The sequence below is a fragment of the Lepidothrix coronata genome, unplaced genomic scaffold (assembly GCF_001604755.1).
Source record: "Lepidothrix coronata isolate B3197 unplaced genomic scaffold, Lepidothrix_coronata-1.0 Scaffold46, whole genome shotgun sequence".
In the NCBI taxonomy this organism is placed as follows: Eukaryota; Metazoa; Chordata; class Aves; order Passeriformes; family Pipridae; genus Lepidothrix; species Lepidothrix coronata.
The window spans coordinates 4,254,528-4,275,303 of NW_016690226.1; the positions used below are offsets into that span (position 1 = coordinate 4,254,528).

The 20,776-nt window shown below is 37.5% G+C and overlaps 1 protein-coding gene across 1 annotated transcript in view; it reads right to left on the bottom strand.

Annotated features, from left to right (window-relative positions):
• MAN1A2 (mannosidase alpha class 1A member 2) overlaps positions 1-20,776 on the bottom strand; it is a 138,857-nt gene that overhangs the window by 102,878 nt on the left and 15,203 nt on the right. Inside the window, exon 2 of the mRNA XM_017814630.1 lies at positions 6,966-7,221. Coding sequence (XP_017670119.1) covers positions 6,966-7,221 — 256 coding nt within the window. The remainder of the gene's footprint in view (positions 1-6,965; positions 7,222-20,776) is intronic.

The following is a 20,776-nucleotide window of genomic DNA, read 5'->3' on the forward strand; positions in this document are numbered from 1 at the left end:
AAATGAGCTCTTTATACAATCATTCCAACAAGCTGGGACAGAACTTTGCACAGGGCCACTCCTAACATGTCTGTACTGGCCAAAGTGCTAATTGCAAAATATTCATTCGAATATATCCACAGAAAATTAATTTACCAACACGATCAAAAAGATTTTATCCTTAATTTACAGATTTCACTAATTAAATAAAATTAAGATAAGCTTTAAAGAAGTGCACTGAAACTAGCTGAAAGCCAACTTATCTGTCCTCATAATGTCGAATTACATTGGAGAATCCAGAGCACAGAGAATCCAAATAGTGTGCACACAAAATAAACAATGTGTATGTATACATATGCACAGATACAAAGACGTTTTTATATGCACACTTACATATAAAATATGTGTATATATTTTATACAAACACAGCAGCGAGTGTTAAACACTGAAAAAGCTGGATCATAATACTGATGTCCTTCAGTATCACTGGGATCTAAGTCAGGAACAGTGCACTACAAAATACAGTGCAAAACTCTTAACAGACGTGGATTATTAAAAACCGGTGTCATAACCAACTAGAAGTCCAAGAAAGTCTGATCAAGAAAACAAAAAGTATAAAGTGTCAGCAACAATGAAATTGTTCTAAGTTGGTTTCAGATGTTGAAAAAAGGTCCCCCAGTCACAGAAGGCAGTGTATTTGGCTAGATAAGAAACACTGCAATTAGAAACAATAAACAAGATTAGCACTGGAAGTTGTATGAATAGTAACTATGAAAAGAGAAGTTATGCAGCATAAAAAGATCTCCAGATGATTAAGTAGCTCTTTTCTCAATAAGCACACTAAATAGAACTCAGGTAAAAGGCCACTTATTACTGTTAACCTGATTTCTTAAAAGAATAAGGCTTATGCAGTCTTGCTGTCTGTACATCTGTCATTTGACACATACATTTGCAGTAGCCTTTGAATCCATTTTCGAATTTCATACTTGATTTTAAAGAGCTGGAGGAACCAGATACTGTGCTTTTGGGGGGGGAAGGAAAGAAAAAAAAATACCTGTGGCTAGATAAGGTAAACAGTCACAAATTAATACCCTGACGGAGACAAAGGCAGTCATAATTCAACCCTTTATTCATTCAGAGGGGCAGCATTTAGCACACAGGTATCTCTAAAGCAGGTATGGAACACATTGCAATTCATGCAGCCAAACAGGAAGATAAGAGGACATTCACAGCAATATGTGCATGATGAGCAGAAGGTAGTACCAGGGGATTTAGGTCAAAAATCCACAGAAAACCTCTCGTTTTGCTGCTTATAAAAGAGCTTGTTACTTCTCAACGCTATTAACAGCCTCTTGAGTATCATCCAGAGACCATGAAGAAAATACATTTTAATCACTTTTCTTCTTGGCACCTTCCTAGAAGTATTTCCAAAATTGCCTCCACTAATATTAAATAAATGAACTTTCTACCTTCCCTTCTAAGAGGCAATATATTATAGCTTTAATTTTAAAAGAGGATCAATGGAAACTTCTGCCGAAGGAAGTTCACCAGCAAAAGAACTCAAGTTAGAACATCCCCAGCTTCCCAGACAGGACCTTGTTCCTCAATTGTGCAAAGCATCCAAACTTAACAGTAACTCCTTCCACAAGTGTAGCAAGCGAATTTCAAGTTTGACTAGATGACCTTCAAAGGTTTCTTCCAACCCAAACTATCCTATGATTCTATGAACCTTAACTGTGGTATCCATACTCCCCAGATGTCCATTTCACAACACCTTTTGCTTAAATGTCTTTCTCCGCTTTTTCTTTTTACCAGAAATCTGTGACAAGCAGGATAACTAAAATTTTGCTGCCTTGAAAACAGCTTATCAGAAAGTAATAGGATACTGCCTTGCTATCCCATCTCATTAAACATAACAGCTTTTAAATTGCACAGGCAAGTATGTTCTACAGCCAGCACCTTCAGTCACTTCATAAGTAGCTTGTCTGTGTGAACAGCACACCTCCCTTGAGGTCAATTTAAAAAAGTGCATTTAGAAGTAGCATTGCCTAATTACATGACTGCACATCTCAACAAATACAGAACAAGTAATAGAATAAAAGCTCCAGAGAACTGATATTTTCCAGTCTCTTTGAAACCTAGAACATTATTATTTCACTCCTAAGTTTACTATGTGTACTTGCGTAACGTTCTAGAGAAGCTTTCTTTCAGCTGACAGGCTTAGTCAACAAACATCATCCTACCACAAACTGCTTGAGGTTGGAAGGGACCTCTGGAGGGTATCTGATCCAACCTCCCTGCTCAAGCAGGGTAATCTGGAACAAGCTGTCCAGGTCCATTTCCAGTCATCTTATAAGTATTTCCAAGGAGGGAGACTCCACAACCTCTACGGGCAACTAGTTCCAGTGCTTGGGTCACCCTCACAATAAACAATGTTTTACGATGTTCAGACGGAACCTCTTGTGTTTCAATTTGTGCCCATTACCTTTGTGCCTGTCACTGTGAAAAGAGCCTGGCTCCATCCTCCTTGTACCCTCCCTTCAGCTATTTTATACACTGGTAAGATTCCTTCTCTCATCCAGGACAAACAGTCCCAGCTGTCTCCTCCTTTGCTCAGATGAGATGCTCCAGTCCCCTTAAGCATCTTTGTGGTTCTCTACCCTCTCCAGTATGCTCATGTCTCTCTCATAACTGAGGAGCCCAAAACTGGACACACAACTCCACGTGTGGCCTCACTGGTGCTGAGTAGAGAGGAAGGATCACCTGCATGGGATTAGTACCATTATTGGGTGAAATACACTACTTTAGCCCGAAATGAATGCTGGTAGTAAGATAATACTATGACATGCTGAAAGTAAAGAAAACCTGAACCCTGACTAGGGTGAAAAAAATTACAAAATTTTCCTTATTTGACTGGGTAAAATTTAACTTCTAAAGGAAATAAAACTCATTATAGACTACAGAGCACTATGTAATGATTGCATTTAAACTGCAGGGGAAAAAATTAATATTCTGATCATTTAAAGGACATAATAATGGAAATTAAGTGCCAAAAATTCCAAGTGTTCAAGCAATTTATATCTAATTTAACTTGGAAAGGAAGTCAGTGACTTCCAAAAGATGAGTTTTTGTTCTTAATTTCTCTGCATTAACAACAACAAAAAGAGAAACTTTAAAATCTTTTTTTAAGATTACACAATTTACTTCTACCATCTTAAAGAACATTTTCTACTTCCAACATTCTTCTTTTATATACTATAAAAACCCACTGAAATATTAATAGAAAGCAAAAGTGTAGCAGCAAAAATCTGAAAAAATTTTCAGATATGTTTGTTCTTAAAATACCAGTTAATTAAACACCATAGCATTTTTTAAAAGCCAGAACAGCAAGCTAATATACTACAAAGCACATATTGTAAGCAGGTGGAAAACCTTTTCTTCTTGAAGTTGTCATTGTGCATCTAAAATAATCAGCCAATTTATAAATACTGCTTATTGGAATAACTGAATAGTTTGTTAGAAGAAGACAGACAAATTTTGCAATTCTGTAAATTAGTTACACTTGAGAATACAATGTAACACTACATATAATTATCAGAACCAAAGACACAAAAACCCCCCAAGAAGATGCAGATTCTGCTCCCAGTTTATTTCACAACCTTAAGAAGGCTCCCTCTCTGTGCTCAGCAAGCATTGTTATTATATAAAGCTTTCAAACGTTTTACAAAGCTCTCTTAAGAGCATTATACAATTTTTTTTCTTTTATATGCATTTTTTTTAAATCAAAGTAAGACTTTTTAAAATATTTAAGTACTGAGAAATCACTTTTTATACAGAGATCTGTTAAAAAAAAAGACTTTATCAAGCTGTTATTTGGAAAGAAAAACTGGTAATAAATTTTCTGTAAAAATAATAGAAACTAAATCCTCATTTGAAAATTTCCCAGCCTTTCTCACAACTGTAAAGACCCGTGTGTGGTGTGTGTTCCATACTGTCCCCATCATTCAGCCTAATTCTACACAGTTTTCCATTTGATAAGAGGTGAAACAGGCTGAATAACATCATTAGTTTCATGCACTTAAACAGTCTAAAGCTGTTCTCTGAGAGTGAAGTTCCTCAAACATGCACCAGGACACTTTACAGTAAACCAAGGCATAGGTCAAATGCCTTCCTGGGACCCTCTGGAATTCCGAAGCCAGATATGCAGCCTTCAAAGAGCTAGGAGCTTCCCTGTGCTATTTTTTAGGCCTCAATCCAGGCAACTATAATGTCTTGCATGTCACAAATGCTATATGTGCTAGTTGCAGACCAATGTTAAGAGAGATTGTCTCCTGAAACTTGTTCTTTTTTTTGCTAAGTCTCCATCTCATCTACCAAGACAATGTGTATTAGTCTATACTGGTTACATAAAACAGTGAGAGAGCAACTCAGTGATGAACATAACATATTTCAAAATGCACTTCACGTCTCTGGAATCACTAAAGCCTTCTCTGAGACATCTGATGCTGCCAAAAACAGGTTTCAGGCAAAATATTATCCATCTGACACTGTCAATACATGTTTTATCTCAGCCACATTGTATTCATTGCAACATAGCAGATCCAAAATCCAGAAGAGGACCCAAAGGCCAAAAAAAATGACACTGTACCAACATGGGTTCCTCAGCATTATCATTTGACTGCTCTCCCTAGAAGACCTTCTGCCCCTGTATTTTATGGCTTCTCATATCTGCTGTAGAAGTGATAATCTGCTGCCCTGCATGAAAAAAACCTAAAAATTCTGGAAATCACCTGATACCAATAAGTACCAGTACTAACAAGACTGATTCAATGAAGGCAATTCACACAAAGACAAATTTCAGTCATACTAGTATGATCCTGGACTGTTCAAGCAAAGTGGTCACACAACTGAAGACTGCATAGTACAAAGGCATTATTATCCTAACTGAAGGACTTACCTACCCAATACATAGACCCACAAAAACCTTTTGTCTGGCTATGAAAAGCTACACCTCAGAAACCACAACAGTAGTCATCAACAAGTTATGCAACAGAAAAACAGATTGTCAGCGTGACTCACACGTAGGCCGATCACCAAAAAAAGGAGTAAGCCTTTTACAGCACGAGGTGTGTGGCAACTGCAGCTAAGGATCACCAGAACTATAACCTAGTGATCCTCACAAACTACCCTGAATTCCTTACAAATAGACATACCCTCAGGTTTAGATCAGCAAGACTTGTCCAAATTTTACTACTTATTCATGACACCAAGAAAATTGTCATTCTGTATTAACCTATAGCTCATCATCTCCTCTCAGTCTACATTCTGACCAAACAACCTCAGAAATGTAAATATCAATTTTCAACCCTCCCTCCAATTCCAGGCTTGATCTAGAGGAACTTTGGTTGATAATTTCTTCCAGCTAGTTCTTCATTGTTAGCTGTGTGCAGTAATTTTGCAGTTCTTGGTCAACTCAATTTTATTCCATCCATTAAATCCATCAGTGGCAAAGGTGTTTAACTACAGTAACCTGTAGTAAAAATTAAGAAGTGTTGACAACTACATGACCATACCCATTCACTGTTCATCTTCAGAGACATTTTGAAAAGCAAAATACCCTGTTTGAAGACATAGGCTTGAAAAGTAGTAGAGCCTTTTCAAATCCACAGTTCAGTGCTGTCCTTTGGGAAACAGCCCTAGCCAAGCAGGGTAAAAGAGGTCCAATATTCCACACACAACTTCTCAGTCAGAAGTACTTCTGCAATAATCACTAGCGGGCACATCTTGTGGGGAAGGATTTGCTACTTCAGAGATTCAAATTGTGATACAGCTCTGTATGTAGTAACTACTACCAACAGTGATACGGCCCCACATTGTATCTCTCGTGTATCATAAGCAGTTGTTCATTACTTGGTAAGAGTGGATTCCATCTAGTTATCATTAATATTCAAATTAAAATTCCAGGTTGGGTGATCTACCCACAGCATGGCACATACTTCAACTACAACTCCTTCCTGTGACAAGGACAGGTATATGACTGATCTCTGTTTGGTTTTATGAGCTAACTAAACTCAGATTAGAATTTAAAAGAAGATTTAGCTGATGTAAATACTTAGTGCTGTGGTCCTGGATGTTCTTTAATAACAGAGCCTGTGCTTGTCTAACTCTGGCTGAACCATTCCTGCTTGCTAACCCGATTTTTAGGCATAAAACTAATCAGATTGTAGGAAAGAAAAAGAAAAATAAGGCCGTACGAGATTTCTGCTGTATTAGTTAGAAGTACAGACTCAGAAAAATGCCTGGCGATAGTAATAAGAAATTGGCATTGCCAGGGCAAAAGAGGGCAACAAATCTCATGGTCAATCAGGAGTGGAGAGGGTAAAGCCAGAAACAGCAATTTCCATAGCATAAGCTGCCACAGAATCAAAAGCCTAAGCAAACATCTTAGTTTACGTCATTTACCTGTAAAACATTCAAGCTACTTAAATTAACTCATGAGGAAAAAAGACCTTCTGCTAATACTTGAAAATGATTAAAAATAGTCATATGCTTTACAAAATAAAACTTCAGTGTGTCTAAAAAATTATCTTTTCAATCTACTTTTTAAACTTTTAAAACTATCCTGTGATACAGTAACATAACCCATTCTTTGAAAGGAAACCGACAAAGTCATGCTCTACTTTAAAGATGCTCTTGTTACTGTTCCTTGAGTCAACAACAAACTCACTTGGAACTCATACCACTAAGCTGAAGAAATCCTTAAAATAATTTTTACGTTGTTATCCAGTGAAATATTAACACTCCAACACAAGGAAAAAAAGTAATAATGCTGATGCTCATTGATACCTGTGCACTTTTATCTTACTGTTTATTAAAAGATTAGTAGACCTGTTTTTCTTTTCTTTTTAGTATAAATCATAGCAACTAAATGCCATACAAATTACTGCTATCAGATACAAGAACACAGAGGACCACATCATCTTTACCTCTTTAACTTTGTTCCTCTTCTCTCGGATATCCAGGTCTGCTGGTTCTCCACTGTTTATCCCTATTAGATTTGGTAAAGGAACAGGGGGCAGTGGCTTGCTGTCTTTCTTTTTCAATTCTTGCACTACTTTGTTCTTTTCTGTCTGAATCTCAGCTTGAATTTCATCACGTGATTTCTTCAATTTCTCCTTAGCCTCTTCCAGAGCCTTTTCATGATCTGCTCGGATCTTATTTCTCAGACGTTCCTCTTCTTCTCTAGAGACACAAATGCTAGTCAGCATCTCATTACTAAAAACATATTGCTTATAAACAAACTGCAGCTTCAAAACAGAATCCACATCCCCAGTTGGTTTACTCTAAGTAATTCCAAAGATTCAGACAAGCTTACTGTATTATGTTAGTGCACAATCCTAAGCTAATTTTGCCATAAACCCCAAAAGAACACCACACACATCAGTGACGTTATTGTGGAAATATGTACCTTAGGAGTTTTCTAGATTATGTCTCAGCACCTTTGCTTGTCCACTCAAGAATTTAGAGAGGAAAAGACCTACATCCTGTACTTCAAATACAGGATGTGTGCAGAGGCACATCTAGCAAACATTCCTTTTTTTTTTGTTGTTATAAATCAGAAGGTCTCTTCCTCACCTTCTGCACAATAAATAGATCGTACACAACTTGCCAAGATCTGAAGTAAAGTAACCACTACCAAAAAAAAGAAAAAAATCACAGCCACTTCTTTTATTACCAACCTCCACTGCAGCATGCTTTCTCTTGAATTCAGAACACACTATTCCAATCAGTACAGTCCTTAAACCCCAAAGGTTAAAAGTAGAATTAATTATAAAGCCATTTAGGAGCATAAGAGCTTTTAGTAAAACATGATTTTGAAATTCACTGTCAACAAAATTAACACCATCTTGGTTTTAAGCAGTATCTTGCGATGTGATCTTTAATGATCAGATAAAGTTTTAAGATTCACACTCAAAACAAAGAGTGCTGGTTTAAAGCCTGGTTTAAACAAGAGATTATTCTAACAACAGACAAAAATGGCCCATTCCAGTTCTAAATTATTTCAAGGCATCAGAAAGATACACACGGATCTCTCAATATAGCACAACCTTTTCAAGCTTCTTTAAAATACAGAGTTGCCCAATGAGTAATGTAAAGTCAAAAAAAGCTGTAGGGATTTAAAACAAGCACTAGGTAAAAAATGCATTGTTACCCAAAGAGTACTTTATCAGCCCTTACATTTTTCTGAAGTGCTATTAGGTTTACATCTAAAATAAATTATAGCAGCATTATTACCTTCAATATTTCAGTACTAGAAATACAAAGCAATATTTTAATAGATGCGCCGACTGCAGGGCTTTTAAATGGAAGTTCTTCAGCCACTTTTCTCAATATGACTCCGGTCACATCCATATTAAAACATTAACATCCCAAACATTAAAAAAGCAAAGGACTGAGCTCCTCAATTTGACTGTCAAATCCAAGCTCTTTAATACTGTCAAACAGTATCAGTGCCTCTCTCCCTCAACCGAGGAGCAAAGAAACAACCTTCAAAGTGGCAAAACGCTATTATAAAAAGAGAAAACACAAGTAATGCCATTTAGGATAACTTTTACTTCTACTATGACCCACTTAAATGGGGAAATAACTTCCCTGTATTCCTGCAAAAGTTACTCACATTTCGGTGTGGCAGTAAATGTGCTCAATTTTCAATAACAAAAACAGATGAAAATTTCTACCACCTGAAAGATTTGAAACCTTGGGAAGCTTTTCCAAGGCTAGCAGAGGGCTCTGTGTAAGATGCAGTTAGAGAGAATGAGGTCGCCAGAGCAAGACATCCTTCCCACACCAAGAGACATGTTCTCACCAAGAGACAGCAGCTGTACAGGAGCCAAAGGGAGGGCTGACAGAGAATGAGAAATCGGAAGTGTTACTGAACGGTTAAGAATCAAAATAATTCAGTGTGGGAATAATGTATTTTGGAGGTACACTTCTCATATTCAAAACTCAGTTTCTGGAGGCAAGAGACAGTCTTTATTTTCTGACCAAATTTACTAACATTTTGTTACTAGACACTGGAATTCTTTTGCAAAGCATCAACCATCACTGAAATGCTTGAACTTTTCGAAAAAAAATGGTAACAATTTATCTCAGACCTTAATAAAAATACGTTCAAGGTATAGTCACACAACCCTAATTTGAAGATGCTTTACAATGAGTGTGCTTTATTGATAAATAAAAAAGCTTTCGGTAAACCCCACTGTTAACGTGCATGTCCCCAAATACAATTCCCCTAAGTGAAAAAGATTAATGAAGTTTTAGTAGCTACAGTGACTCTGACTCACTGGAATGAGTCACTGGTGATGTGCTTTGTGCACCTTCACAATTTTGCACCATCAAGATCAAGTGCCAGGAAGATTTCGCTTTTACCTTTACTTTGAATTTTCAGTCCCAGGTGCTGCATACAACAGTAATAATAAAAGCTCCACAACTCTACCAACTTCATTGATTCAAATCATTTGAATCATCTAGATTCAAACTCCATGAAACAGCCATAAATCGGAAAACAAGTTTTGAACTTACGTCTGTCTACACTGCAGACACCACTGCATAAATATACAAAAGCTGTTGATTTCTCCAGCAATATAATCCAATTAGAGTCATTAAGGAGGTTTGAATGACAGTCTGCTTTCCTTCAGTCAACCAGAATAAAACACACAGAGACTCAATAGAGATGAAAAATTCTAGCGCTAACTGTATGATCAGCTCAAAGCCTTCCTTCCAGGAAGTGACATTTTGAGATAAACATAAGAAAACAGTAAGATGAAGAGAAAGGTCAACAGGTATTTGAGGGAGTTTACAGGAGATAGTACAAGAGCTTCTTCTGCAGACACATACTCTCAGTGCAATTACCAATGATGGACAGCAGGAACTACAAGATATGTCATATTCTATGTGCCAGCTGAAGACATATTTTACCAAATATATTCATGAACACGGTTCTAATGGAAGAAAAAAAATCACACTCCTAAAATCAATACCACATGTTTCTTCTGAGTTCTTAAGCAACAAGAACTAAGTGAAAATACAGAATAAAGTTAATGAGAAGACTGGATATGTGTGAGCAGCTGACACCCCCTCAAGTCACCAACAAGCTCCTCAGCCAGCATAAGAAAGGGTAAGCAGCAGTTTAATACATGTAGATAGCACTACATTCAAATTCTCAGAGTTAAAGAGACCTCAGAAAGAATCAATCTAAAAATATAAGATTGGAAAGAATCCCAGCATGAACACATATACCAAAACGTGTCAAACTGTTTCCTTATCCCACCCCCGCTTCTAAGCAACATAAGTAAACTTAAAATTTAGAGTATTTGAGCAAATCTTCAAAAACCTTATCTAATAGAAAGCTTCTTTCTTCTAGTCATCCCAAAAGCTTATTCAAAAGTCTCAAAACAGAGATTCAAGTACCATAAAACTACAGCAGAAGCTACTTTAAAACAAGCAATGCTATTAAAAGAACCTGTGATTAGACTGTTTTTGCCAGTAAGAACCATAAATAGATCTAATAATTACAATCTGAAACTCGAAACAGGTGCAAGTATTTTAAACAATCACTGCAATTAACTATTCCAGTTGCTTATGCAGGAACACTGAACACTCTCAAAGTGTCCAAAAACTGTCTAAATATCATTCGGAAAAGACCACAGATTATAATGCTTGATAAGCAAATCACTAACCAAAACTTAATGTGCTTTAATTATGTACACAGTAGTGAGCCTTCTGAACAGCTTCACTTGCCAAGACAATGAATTTAAACAAAGTCTTTCCTATCTGCTGTGACACAGCATGCTCTTTAGAAAGTGAACTGCAAAAAAAAAAAATCTGTAAAAATGTTTTCAAATTTCTTTGTAAGATTCAAGATAAAAAAAAGAAAATAAAAATTAGAATGGAGTCAAGAAAAGCAAACTGGCCACCAGCAACTGTTCTCTCCACTAAAAAAGCAGACCACTGGCTCACTATAGCAAAAGGACATCCAGTTTATTATCATTTGGAGTTTCAGCAAGTGGATAGGCAAGAACTGTTAAAGCACATAAATATTTGTGTAAGCCTGTCATTCAGAAACAACCTCCTGTGTGGAAATTCTAAACTTTTACCTTTTGGTCAAGTTTAATCTTCAACCAGAGGCTTTCAGAGACAGTAAAATAAAAAAAACCAGGCACTAATTAAAAAAAAAAAAAAAACAAAAACAAACAAACAAACAAAAACACAAAACAAAAACAACAAAAAAAAGAAAAACAACAACAAAAAAAAAAACACACACTAAATCTCTGTCAGTACCTAAAAAACATTTCACACATTAACTACAAATGTTGTTTTTACTCCAATCTTGCAGCATACACCATTTTATAATACCTACAACCTCATCGTGTCCTCTCAGCATATGGAGAACATAAATTCACAACATACAAGGACATACAAGTCTATATATCTCACGACTGGAGAGATATACTGCCCCTTACATGAAGAGAGTCTGAAGGAGAAAGAACTGGAAAAAAGGAGCAGTTGTGTTGGTTTTTCTCCTTGCTGGATGGCTGCATTACTCTCTATTGTCAAGTGTGTACAGAGGAGGAGGCTTGATTATTTTTTCCCATGTTTGGTTTTCATCATGGTCATCCTGCAGAAATAACCACTTTCCTCCCAATTTGCTGGGCTGCTCTGAGGCAGCAGAAAATATGCTCAGGAAGGAGTATCAGATCTGTATATGACCGTGACAGCTAAAGGGGCAAGCTCCACCACTGTTAACAGTGAGACTGCTACTTACCATTTCTCTTTCAAGGCAAGTTAAGGTTGTATTTATTTTACTGAAGTTTTTTTCCTCAGGTAATGAACTTAATCAGAGATCACTGGTTAGAAAGGAATGTTTTTATCAGAAAATAAGTGAATCCTGCAGGACTGAAGGTAACTTAAGTGTATTAAAAACACTGTGTCAAAGTATTGGTTATAAAGATTTTCCAATCAGACTTTTAAGAATAATCTTGTGCATGTTTGCAAGGGAATATGTTGTCCCAAAATCCTCTCTCTAACACAGTGTTCGTCCAAAACACAGTTTCTAAATATGTTTTCACCTTTGCTTAAAATACTCTTGCAGATGGAAACAGCTTGAAACTTTAGCACAGGCAAAGTAGATAGGTGATAACTTAGTAGTAAAAAATTTTTGTTATTTAAAAAAGAAGACCGAAAGCCAAACTGTTCTTTGTTGATGTTCTAAACTATTTTAAGAACATTATGCTTTTATTTATCTGCAAACATCCTACCTGATCACTGTTTTAGTTAGGACAGTAATACCTACACGTAATACACGTGCTATAGTTACTTGTGCATGTATGTACTGGTGGCCTAGGAATAGCCAAAATGCAGAATATTCCCATTTCAATCCTTCTCCCTTGTGGGAGACAACAGTTAATTATGACATCAGAAGGGAACAGACCTAATTCACTTTGAAAAATTATTGTTAAACTTTTCCAGATACAGAAAACCTGTGGAAAGGGACCTGAGAGTCCTGGTCAACATCATGTTGAATATGAGTGGAAGTGCCCTTGCAGCCAGGAGGGCCAACCGTGTCCTGGGGGCATCAGGCAAAGCATCACCAGCCTGTCAGCTGTGTCAGGGGAGGTTTAGGCTACATATTAGGAAAAGGTTCTTCAGCAGAGGGTGGTCAGGCACTGAAACAGGCTCCCCCAGAAAGTGGATGTTCAAGAGGTATTTGGACAACGCTCTCAGGCACACGGTGTGATTCCTGGGGTTGTCCTGTGCAGGACCAGGAGTGGACTCAATGTACCTTTGCGGGTCCTTTCCAACCCAAGATACTCTATAATTCTATGATTCATAGCCCAGAAAATTAAACCAAATAATAGATTCCTTGAGTGGTTTCTTTTCAACAAAAATGACAGTAGAATTTATTTCTAGCAAGTGATTAGATTTGCATGTGAACATGAGTAATGCTCCTCAAACATAAGGAACGTGAGATAAGAGTCCTTATTCAACTCCTATCCCTCTCCATTCAGTTTCAGTTTGCCTTTTGACCTTTTTCGTGTTCCTATTTCCTGCCTTTCTTTACTATTATTTGTACCAACTTAGGCTAGTTTGCTTCCTTGGTCTTCTACAAAGGCAGGGCCACCACACTGAAAGCCAGTCCTCCTCACTTGCATCATTTGACTTATTTGGACCATGCTAGGGAGAAGCGAGAATTAATGCACTGACACAGGCACTCTCCTCCAATACTAAATACCCCCTCCTAAAGTTCCTGTAGACCTCCTCCAAATAAAACTTCCTTCCACTTCTGTGAAATCACGTCCCTCATTGATCTCTTTTGCAGCCAAATCTTAGACCAAGACTCTGGGCTGTCAGCCAGATTGGTCTCTAAATCTCTCATCTCTATCGTAGAAGCTCACTGATTCTGTTTCAGATCTGCTCTCTTGTCTAAACCAAAACTTCAGCCTCTGACATGTCTTTGTAGATAGTTAGGTGTCACCTTCAAGCCAAATGTAATTTAACTTTTAATCTTCTTTCCACATCTTTTGTTCAGCAGTGGAAACTTTTCCATTGCCCAGATTGCCAGTGTCTGTGCATTCTTTCTGCTTAGTTTCCATGTATTTTAAATTCAGTCTTTCTTAACCCATAGAGTTATAAGCCCTCAGAGCTTGATCTTGTTCCTTTCATACAGCAATTCACCCAGGAAGACAATCCACTTAACTACTGGCATCCTTAGACTGCCTTTCTGTACTTTTTTTTCCCTTCAACTTTAACTCATTATATGTATTTTTTTGACAATTGAAAAACATGGCTACTTCCAGATGTCCAGTATGTTAAATTCATGGATTTCCATGCTGGTCATTAAAGATGACCAGCTGCTGCTTGTTAATCCTTTGCTGTCTCTTCCCAATTTTTCCTTTGTCTCATAATTAAGGTATGGCCTTTGGAAGCTGCTCTGGAATGAGGACAAGCAAAATCCTTGGGGAAATATATTTCGAGAGAATTTCAAAAACACAGATTGAGTGGGCACACAGAACTTGCAGAAGAGAGTGGAGAGTTGAAGCACATCCCTTACACATGAAGACCAAGTCCTCTGCAAAACTGCAAGTCAAAAAGAGCCTGAGTATTCCCAGGTATCTTTTATAAGATTTTGGAACATAGCTAGGATCTTTGTGAATCATCATATGGAAAGACTTCATTAATAAAGAGCATGAACATATGAGACATCTCTTTTTTTCTTTCATAACCATAATAAAAAGAAAACGTACCTTCCAGTTAAGAATAAAACAATACAGATTACACGATCAAATGTGGAACATGTATAACCTTTGATGGAAAAAAAAAACAAAAAAACAAAACCTATGCAGGTGAGAGATCATCCTTTGGAAATTATTTGCTTCTGATGTTATGAATATTGACATGGACAGAACTGGTAAAACTTATCTTGAGAATCTGTCAAGTGCTGTGACCATTAGCAAAGGCATTTTTTCTTCACCTCTGTAGCAGTCACATTATTCCAAACACCAATGCAAAAAAAGGAGAAGGGTGCCAAGCTCAAGTCAGTGACTTCCTTGGGACCTGGAAGCACTGTCATAGCTGCTACAGTCAGCTTAAGTTTTACCAGTGAAGAAAAGCAGATGTTTTCTACAAACACTCCTACAGCTGCACTTACACCAGCAGTAGGAATTTCTCAATGCTAAGAAGGGTCACTAGAGACTGCACAAATATTTTAAGCTTACTGTAACTATGAAACTAAGAAGTTTCATGTATCAGCTGAAACAGATTTTAAGAAGAATCAGATCAACATACTTTTTAAGACTACAACAGCAATGAAAGCAATTTTCACTAGTGAGGAGCAAATAAAACAAATTACACAAGTTTTCAACTGTATACAAGTAAACTCATTCAGTTTTTAGTGTCTTAATGTCATTCAGGTACAAAAACACTTCATTAGAAAAAGCAAAAAGTTCAACAATGTAGAGTTTTCAATCACTACAGCTCTATCAAACACATCTCATTTAGATCTGTTTCGCTTACACAACGTAAAACAGAATACAACTACATTTGCCTCAAGGCACTAACACAATCAAAAACAGGCATTATTTCAGATTTTTTGATGATTAAAGAAACTTGAGTTAACATCTGCAGCTAATTACATCTGTGCAGAATACTTAGCCTCTGCAGAACAAAGTCTTAAATCTGATTGTCAAAGTACTTACAACACTAATACAGAGGGAAAAGAAATTTATCTTTTAGGAATCCAGCTTACTTCTAAAAAGGTACTCTGAAAAGCCTAAATCCTACTAAAACTTCAGGAAATTTAGGATCTCTTCACATTCTATCAGGAAAACTGAACGAGAAGAAGGGTGCTACCTGCCCTGTGCAAAATGATTTTAAATAGCTTCCTGTCTCCTAACACCACACTGACTGGAACATCAGATCTTCCTTTCCAACTAGTGTCTCAATGAGACAGACTTTATTTATTTAAAAGTAATAAAGATGAAAGAATGTCACAAGAAACAGGAGCGACAAACACATATAGACTATAGGAATAAGAAACAGAAAAAGAAATCAGTACTGAACAAGTGAATTGGGTAGGATAAAAAGTTAACAACTCTTCATCTGGAAATCTAAGGTTTATTTTGATGTTGGATTCAAACAGCACCAAAAAATAGTAGGATAATTTTAATTCAAAACTTCAGAACCCTACTACGATTAACAATGTCAAACCACAGAATTTTCTACTATAAACCATTCTAAGTCATTGGAAACACTGCTGTTGTACAAATTTAAACATGTACATAGCAATGTATTTAAACTCAACTCACCACAGTCAATTCTAATACAGTACGAACCACCATCCTGCATATTATATAATTTATTGATATAAAAGACAGTTTGATCACGGCAGAATAATACTTAGCTGGTCCTATGATAGTGAGAAAGCAATGAACTGAGTTCTCATGCAAGAACGTGTCATCTTTGTGTCTTATTAAAGAAGGAATTTTTACAGATAAGCACATTTACATATAGGACAAAACAGACCCGTTGATGTTGGTGGTGCAGATCAGATACTGAAGCATAGGCTCAAGCAGAAATAAAAAGAACCAGAGCACTCCCACATACAGCATCAAGCTCTTAAATATTATTTCTAGTCTACTGCTACTGCCCAAAACTAAGTTTCCAATAGGAAAAAAAAACAAAAAACAAAAAACAACAAAGAGTCAAACTCATCAACAGAAGCCAGGAAGGAAAATAAGAGTGGTACATTCTATGATTTGGCATATATCACAAAAGTTGCTGCAGAGTCTGAAGCATCAAAGCTCATCTTCCTCAGAGGTCACCATGCTACAATCTTTACAAACGTTCCTTATTTTTCTTTATTCTATACAAAACTGAATATTTGCAAATTCGTGTTTTTCACAAGGATAAACAAAGCTGCTTTGATAGTAGTTTTCCTGGGGGAAAGCTGATAACTTAGCCACCCATTATGAAACAGAATCCTAAAATTAGCCAGACTTCGACAGCTAATTTTAAATTAAAAAAAAAACAGATTCAAACACCTGAAAACCAAGAATATTATTGGCTTCTGCTACACCTTAATTCTTACCCTTTTGAGCACTGCAGACCCACAAATTGCATATGAAACTACTATACTACTTAACGTTTTAACATTCTTTGAAAAGTTTGTTTTCTCTAAAATATAATGCTTACATATTTTTTTACCTAAAGAAAATTCATCATTTTGTACCATTTTGTACAACATTTTGTACAAACACTAGCAAGTATTTTAGTATATGCTCTACAGAGGCTTGTACTACATCTTAAGCACTACACTACTGACTTGCCACTCCTTTATCCTCTGTACCAACTACACTGCGTGAGAGTTGTGCCAAGATGGGATGCTGGGTTCATAACCTTAGACTTGTACAGGAATTTTGGGATTAGATGGGGACAAAAACAAGAATGAAGTCCAGAGGAGTTCTTCCCAGAGGAAGAAAAAAGTTCCTGGAAGCATGCAGAAAATCTTCAGGTGTAGCGGAAACGACCCAAATAGCCTCCAGAAACTGAACCAGTTTTGAGTAGGAGCCTTAGCTGGTTGAAAAATTCCTTTCTCCTCTGCATATACACATGTTAAAGGAATTTCTCAGCACATCTCTTGATTACAGCACGCCCTTACTCAGGCAGTTCGGCCCAAAAAGAGAACAGGTGATATTTGTTTGACTAATAAGCTATGAAGAGTTTTCTAACATTTCACCTGACACAGAGAAACAGCAATATATGAGAGGATGTTTAAGTAAAAGAGAAACAGGATTTTACCTGTTTATGTTCATAAGATATAGCTTGAAAACTCTCCTCCAGCAGCTATCAAAAGCTTGTGGAAATCACTGCGTAAGAATAGCACATATCACAGAGAAAGCTGCATTTACTCCTTGCAATGGGAAGTGCTTAATACAAATTTTTAAGTACTTAATATAACACAATAGCCTCATTCTCCACAGGTGGTAGGACAGATGATGCTTCTGTGCTATTCTACATAGACATTATAAGTTTGTTCTGAAATGAAAGAACAGGAGGGGACATACTTGAGAAGAATTTGGCCAAAAAGCCCCACATTAAACATGTGATTCCAGGAAGATCAATAACAGAAGGAAGGAAACTCCTGGTCTACTTTTGGTTTAAAAAAAAAAACAACAAAAAAAAACAAAAACGAAAAAAACCCCAAGCAAACCACTAAACAGACCATGAAAACGTTTCAAGCAACACAATCAACAAGCAAACAACTCTATCAACCGACTTTTGACTTTATTTTGTTAAGAACAGGGCTTGAAAGCATTTAGTTTCAAATAACAATCAGAAAAAAAAGTTAAACATCAACTGTGAGCAGTAACATCTTACTGACTTTTAAAAGTATCAAATAAGCAACCTTAAGAACAGAGCCTGAAACAACAGAAAATAGGCTGTCAAAAGACATTTGCTGTATAGAATTGTCATGGGGTAAGGGAGTGTTTTTTAATGAAACTAAGAAGCAATCACTAAAAATTATGACAATCATTTTAACATCCTAGTGTTTCAAAATGGTAATGCTGGAGCTTTTCATCCATAAGAGGATCCACCATTTGAGCTAATAGCAGGAAGCTGTCATCCTCTATCAGTTACTATGTAGGTAAACAACAGAGGAAGAAAAGAATACCTTGACAGGGTTTCACACATATCAGCTTGCAGTAGGAAAAAAAAAAAAAAAAGACTCCATCTACAGTTTCACATTATATTCAAGTTGATTAATACCCAGTTACTGCCAAGTAAAAGGTCTCAACAGTAATAAGGCAAGGATCCGATGGAAACTGAGGACTACTGTATAAAAACGCAGTGAGATAAACAAACTGATGGGACATCCCAAACAACATTTAGAACACAGATCACCAATGCATGCACGAGCCATGGCAGGTTAAGCTTTGGGAAATTTTTCTGACAAACTCACGGGGAACCCATCTGCAGACACAACTTCCAGCTGGAGAAGCGATGACACTGCCTTCACTGAGGCAGAGAAGTCCACCTGTGTGGGCTGCTAAGAAAACATCCCTGAGTAATTATGAGTTGCACACCATCAGCAGGGGTTCCCTCTGCTCATCACCAGCCAGAGACTGCGAAGGAACACAGCTTCCCTGGCATTGACACAGAGACACTTGTGACTAGAAAATTAACAGTTCTTTAGAAACAAGTCAACTAGTGCATGAAGGATGCTTGTATATCCATATATGCTTTGTTAGGTTAAAAACTGATTGTGTACAACTGCAGCATTAATAGCATGATCAATTGTAATAGTCTAAATACTGGGGTTTGTAATAAAGGATATTATAACTCTATATGCCTTATGTTGGTCACCATCTCTGTGCAAAACATTCATTTTTCAGGGCTTTAGTGGCCCTACAGAAGCAAGCTCACTTACTCCTTATGCTGGTACTCAGGAGACCGGGCAACAAGCCATTCAGCCAGTGGTGAGTTGAGCCAGCTGAAAAATTATGGATCATTTCAGACCAAATCAGGTCTCCTAACTGGCTGACTGCCCAAACACTGATGCTGGGGCAAGGATAAAGGCAAGATTAAATGGCTGGGGGCACCACAGAACAGGACATGAGTTTCAAGTATTACAGACCTGCATGTTCAGGGATGTTAAAGTCCAAGTTATAAGATGCATGTTTTCTGCATACAAATTCACACAGCCATTAACCACAACCATTCCCTACTATCACCTCTATCCCCTCACTCAGCCATATGGTTTCCTCTTCTCTAGTTTACCCCATTGATACCGCTTCCTCCATCAGCAAGTCAGTCCCTACAATGCTAAATTTTATTTATGCCTGAGTATCACCTTCCTCCAAATGTCTCCTTTCTCCGATTAGTATCTCATTCAGCCAATGTCCACCTCTTCTTATGCCTCAGACAACACTGATCTCTTTCTACTTAGGGACAAAGGGGAGGAAACCAAAAGGCACCATTTCACAGTCATCCTATCCTCTTGTAGTTTGCTCCATGTGCAGTTTCCATCTCGGGCTCCCAGGAAAAGAAATTGCTGCTCCTCACTACCACCAAGTCCCCCTGCTAGCCCTGGCTCAATTTTCCCCTCCCCTCCAGGCTCCTGTTCCTAATTACATACTTCTTTCTTACATACTTCTTTCTTCCCCCCCGCCCCATACTGGAAAAATGAAAACTATATTGACTGAAGCAATGTCTTCTTCCTGATGTCTGTGTTCAAAAGGGGTACCACAGTTAGTCTGATAGCTCCCTCTTTTTACAACCAGAATCCTCTAGGCAGCCTGATCTCCAGCAGAAAACACCAAAACTCTCACCAACAGAAGAAAAACAACTGGAGAACATAAGCAATTTAAAGCAATAGCCATGACATTAGTATGGTCTTAGCCTAAAAATTCTCAATTGTTCAAATACAAAATAAGTTACCAGCAAAAAAAAAAAAACAAACCAAAAACCAACACATAAAGAGAGTGGTTGTTACAAAGTAAAAGTAGCAGTAGCATATAATGCAGACTCAGAGATGGCAAACTTTCAGGTAAGCAGATGGTACTAGACTTCTCTGCACAGGAAACCCTCTGGCAGGTCCTACACAGCTCAAAGGAAGTGACTACCCTCACACAGATGTTCTGTCGACACAAACTGCCACATTTCCATAATGCTATTTTAATCACCCAGCCAAAGTTGCCTTGCACATCCCAGAAGCAACACTGCTTTAAATATTGGATTAGAAATTCACACATACTGCTCAGATTCATCTTCCTCCTCCACCTATAATTGTTACCATATGGCTGACATGGTAAGTTGATACCTGTCTATCAATGTGTTTAAAATCAGAAGACTAGTCGCCATGCATGGCACCATAAGCCATGCACTGCAATGTTGTATGGCAGAGCTTGAAGAGAAAGACAAAGTGGAAAATCCTGGAATCTACTCTAGGGAAGTGATTCCATTATAGGAATCAACACTATTAGGGGTGTGAAGCTCAGTCCAAACACAGCAATTTCCCTTTACTTCTTCCTCTTGACACCAAGACACAGCTATGCACAACCCTTCTGGCTAGTACAGCATCAGTGCTACTCCACTCGCCTTGCTGTGGCACAGCAGCAGCACTGGATTTGTCTGAAAGACACAGATCAGCTCATCACAGTGCAGGACTGGCAGGATCACTTCCTTCCCCTCTATGAGGCAACACTTTAAAATGTAGTCCTGCTTACAGACATTGGATGAA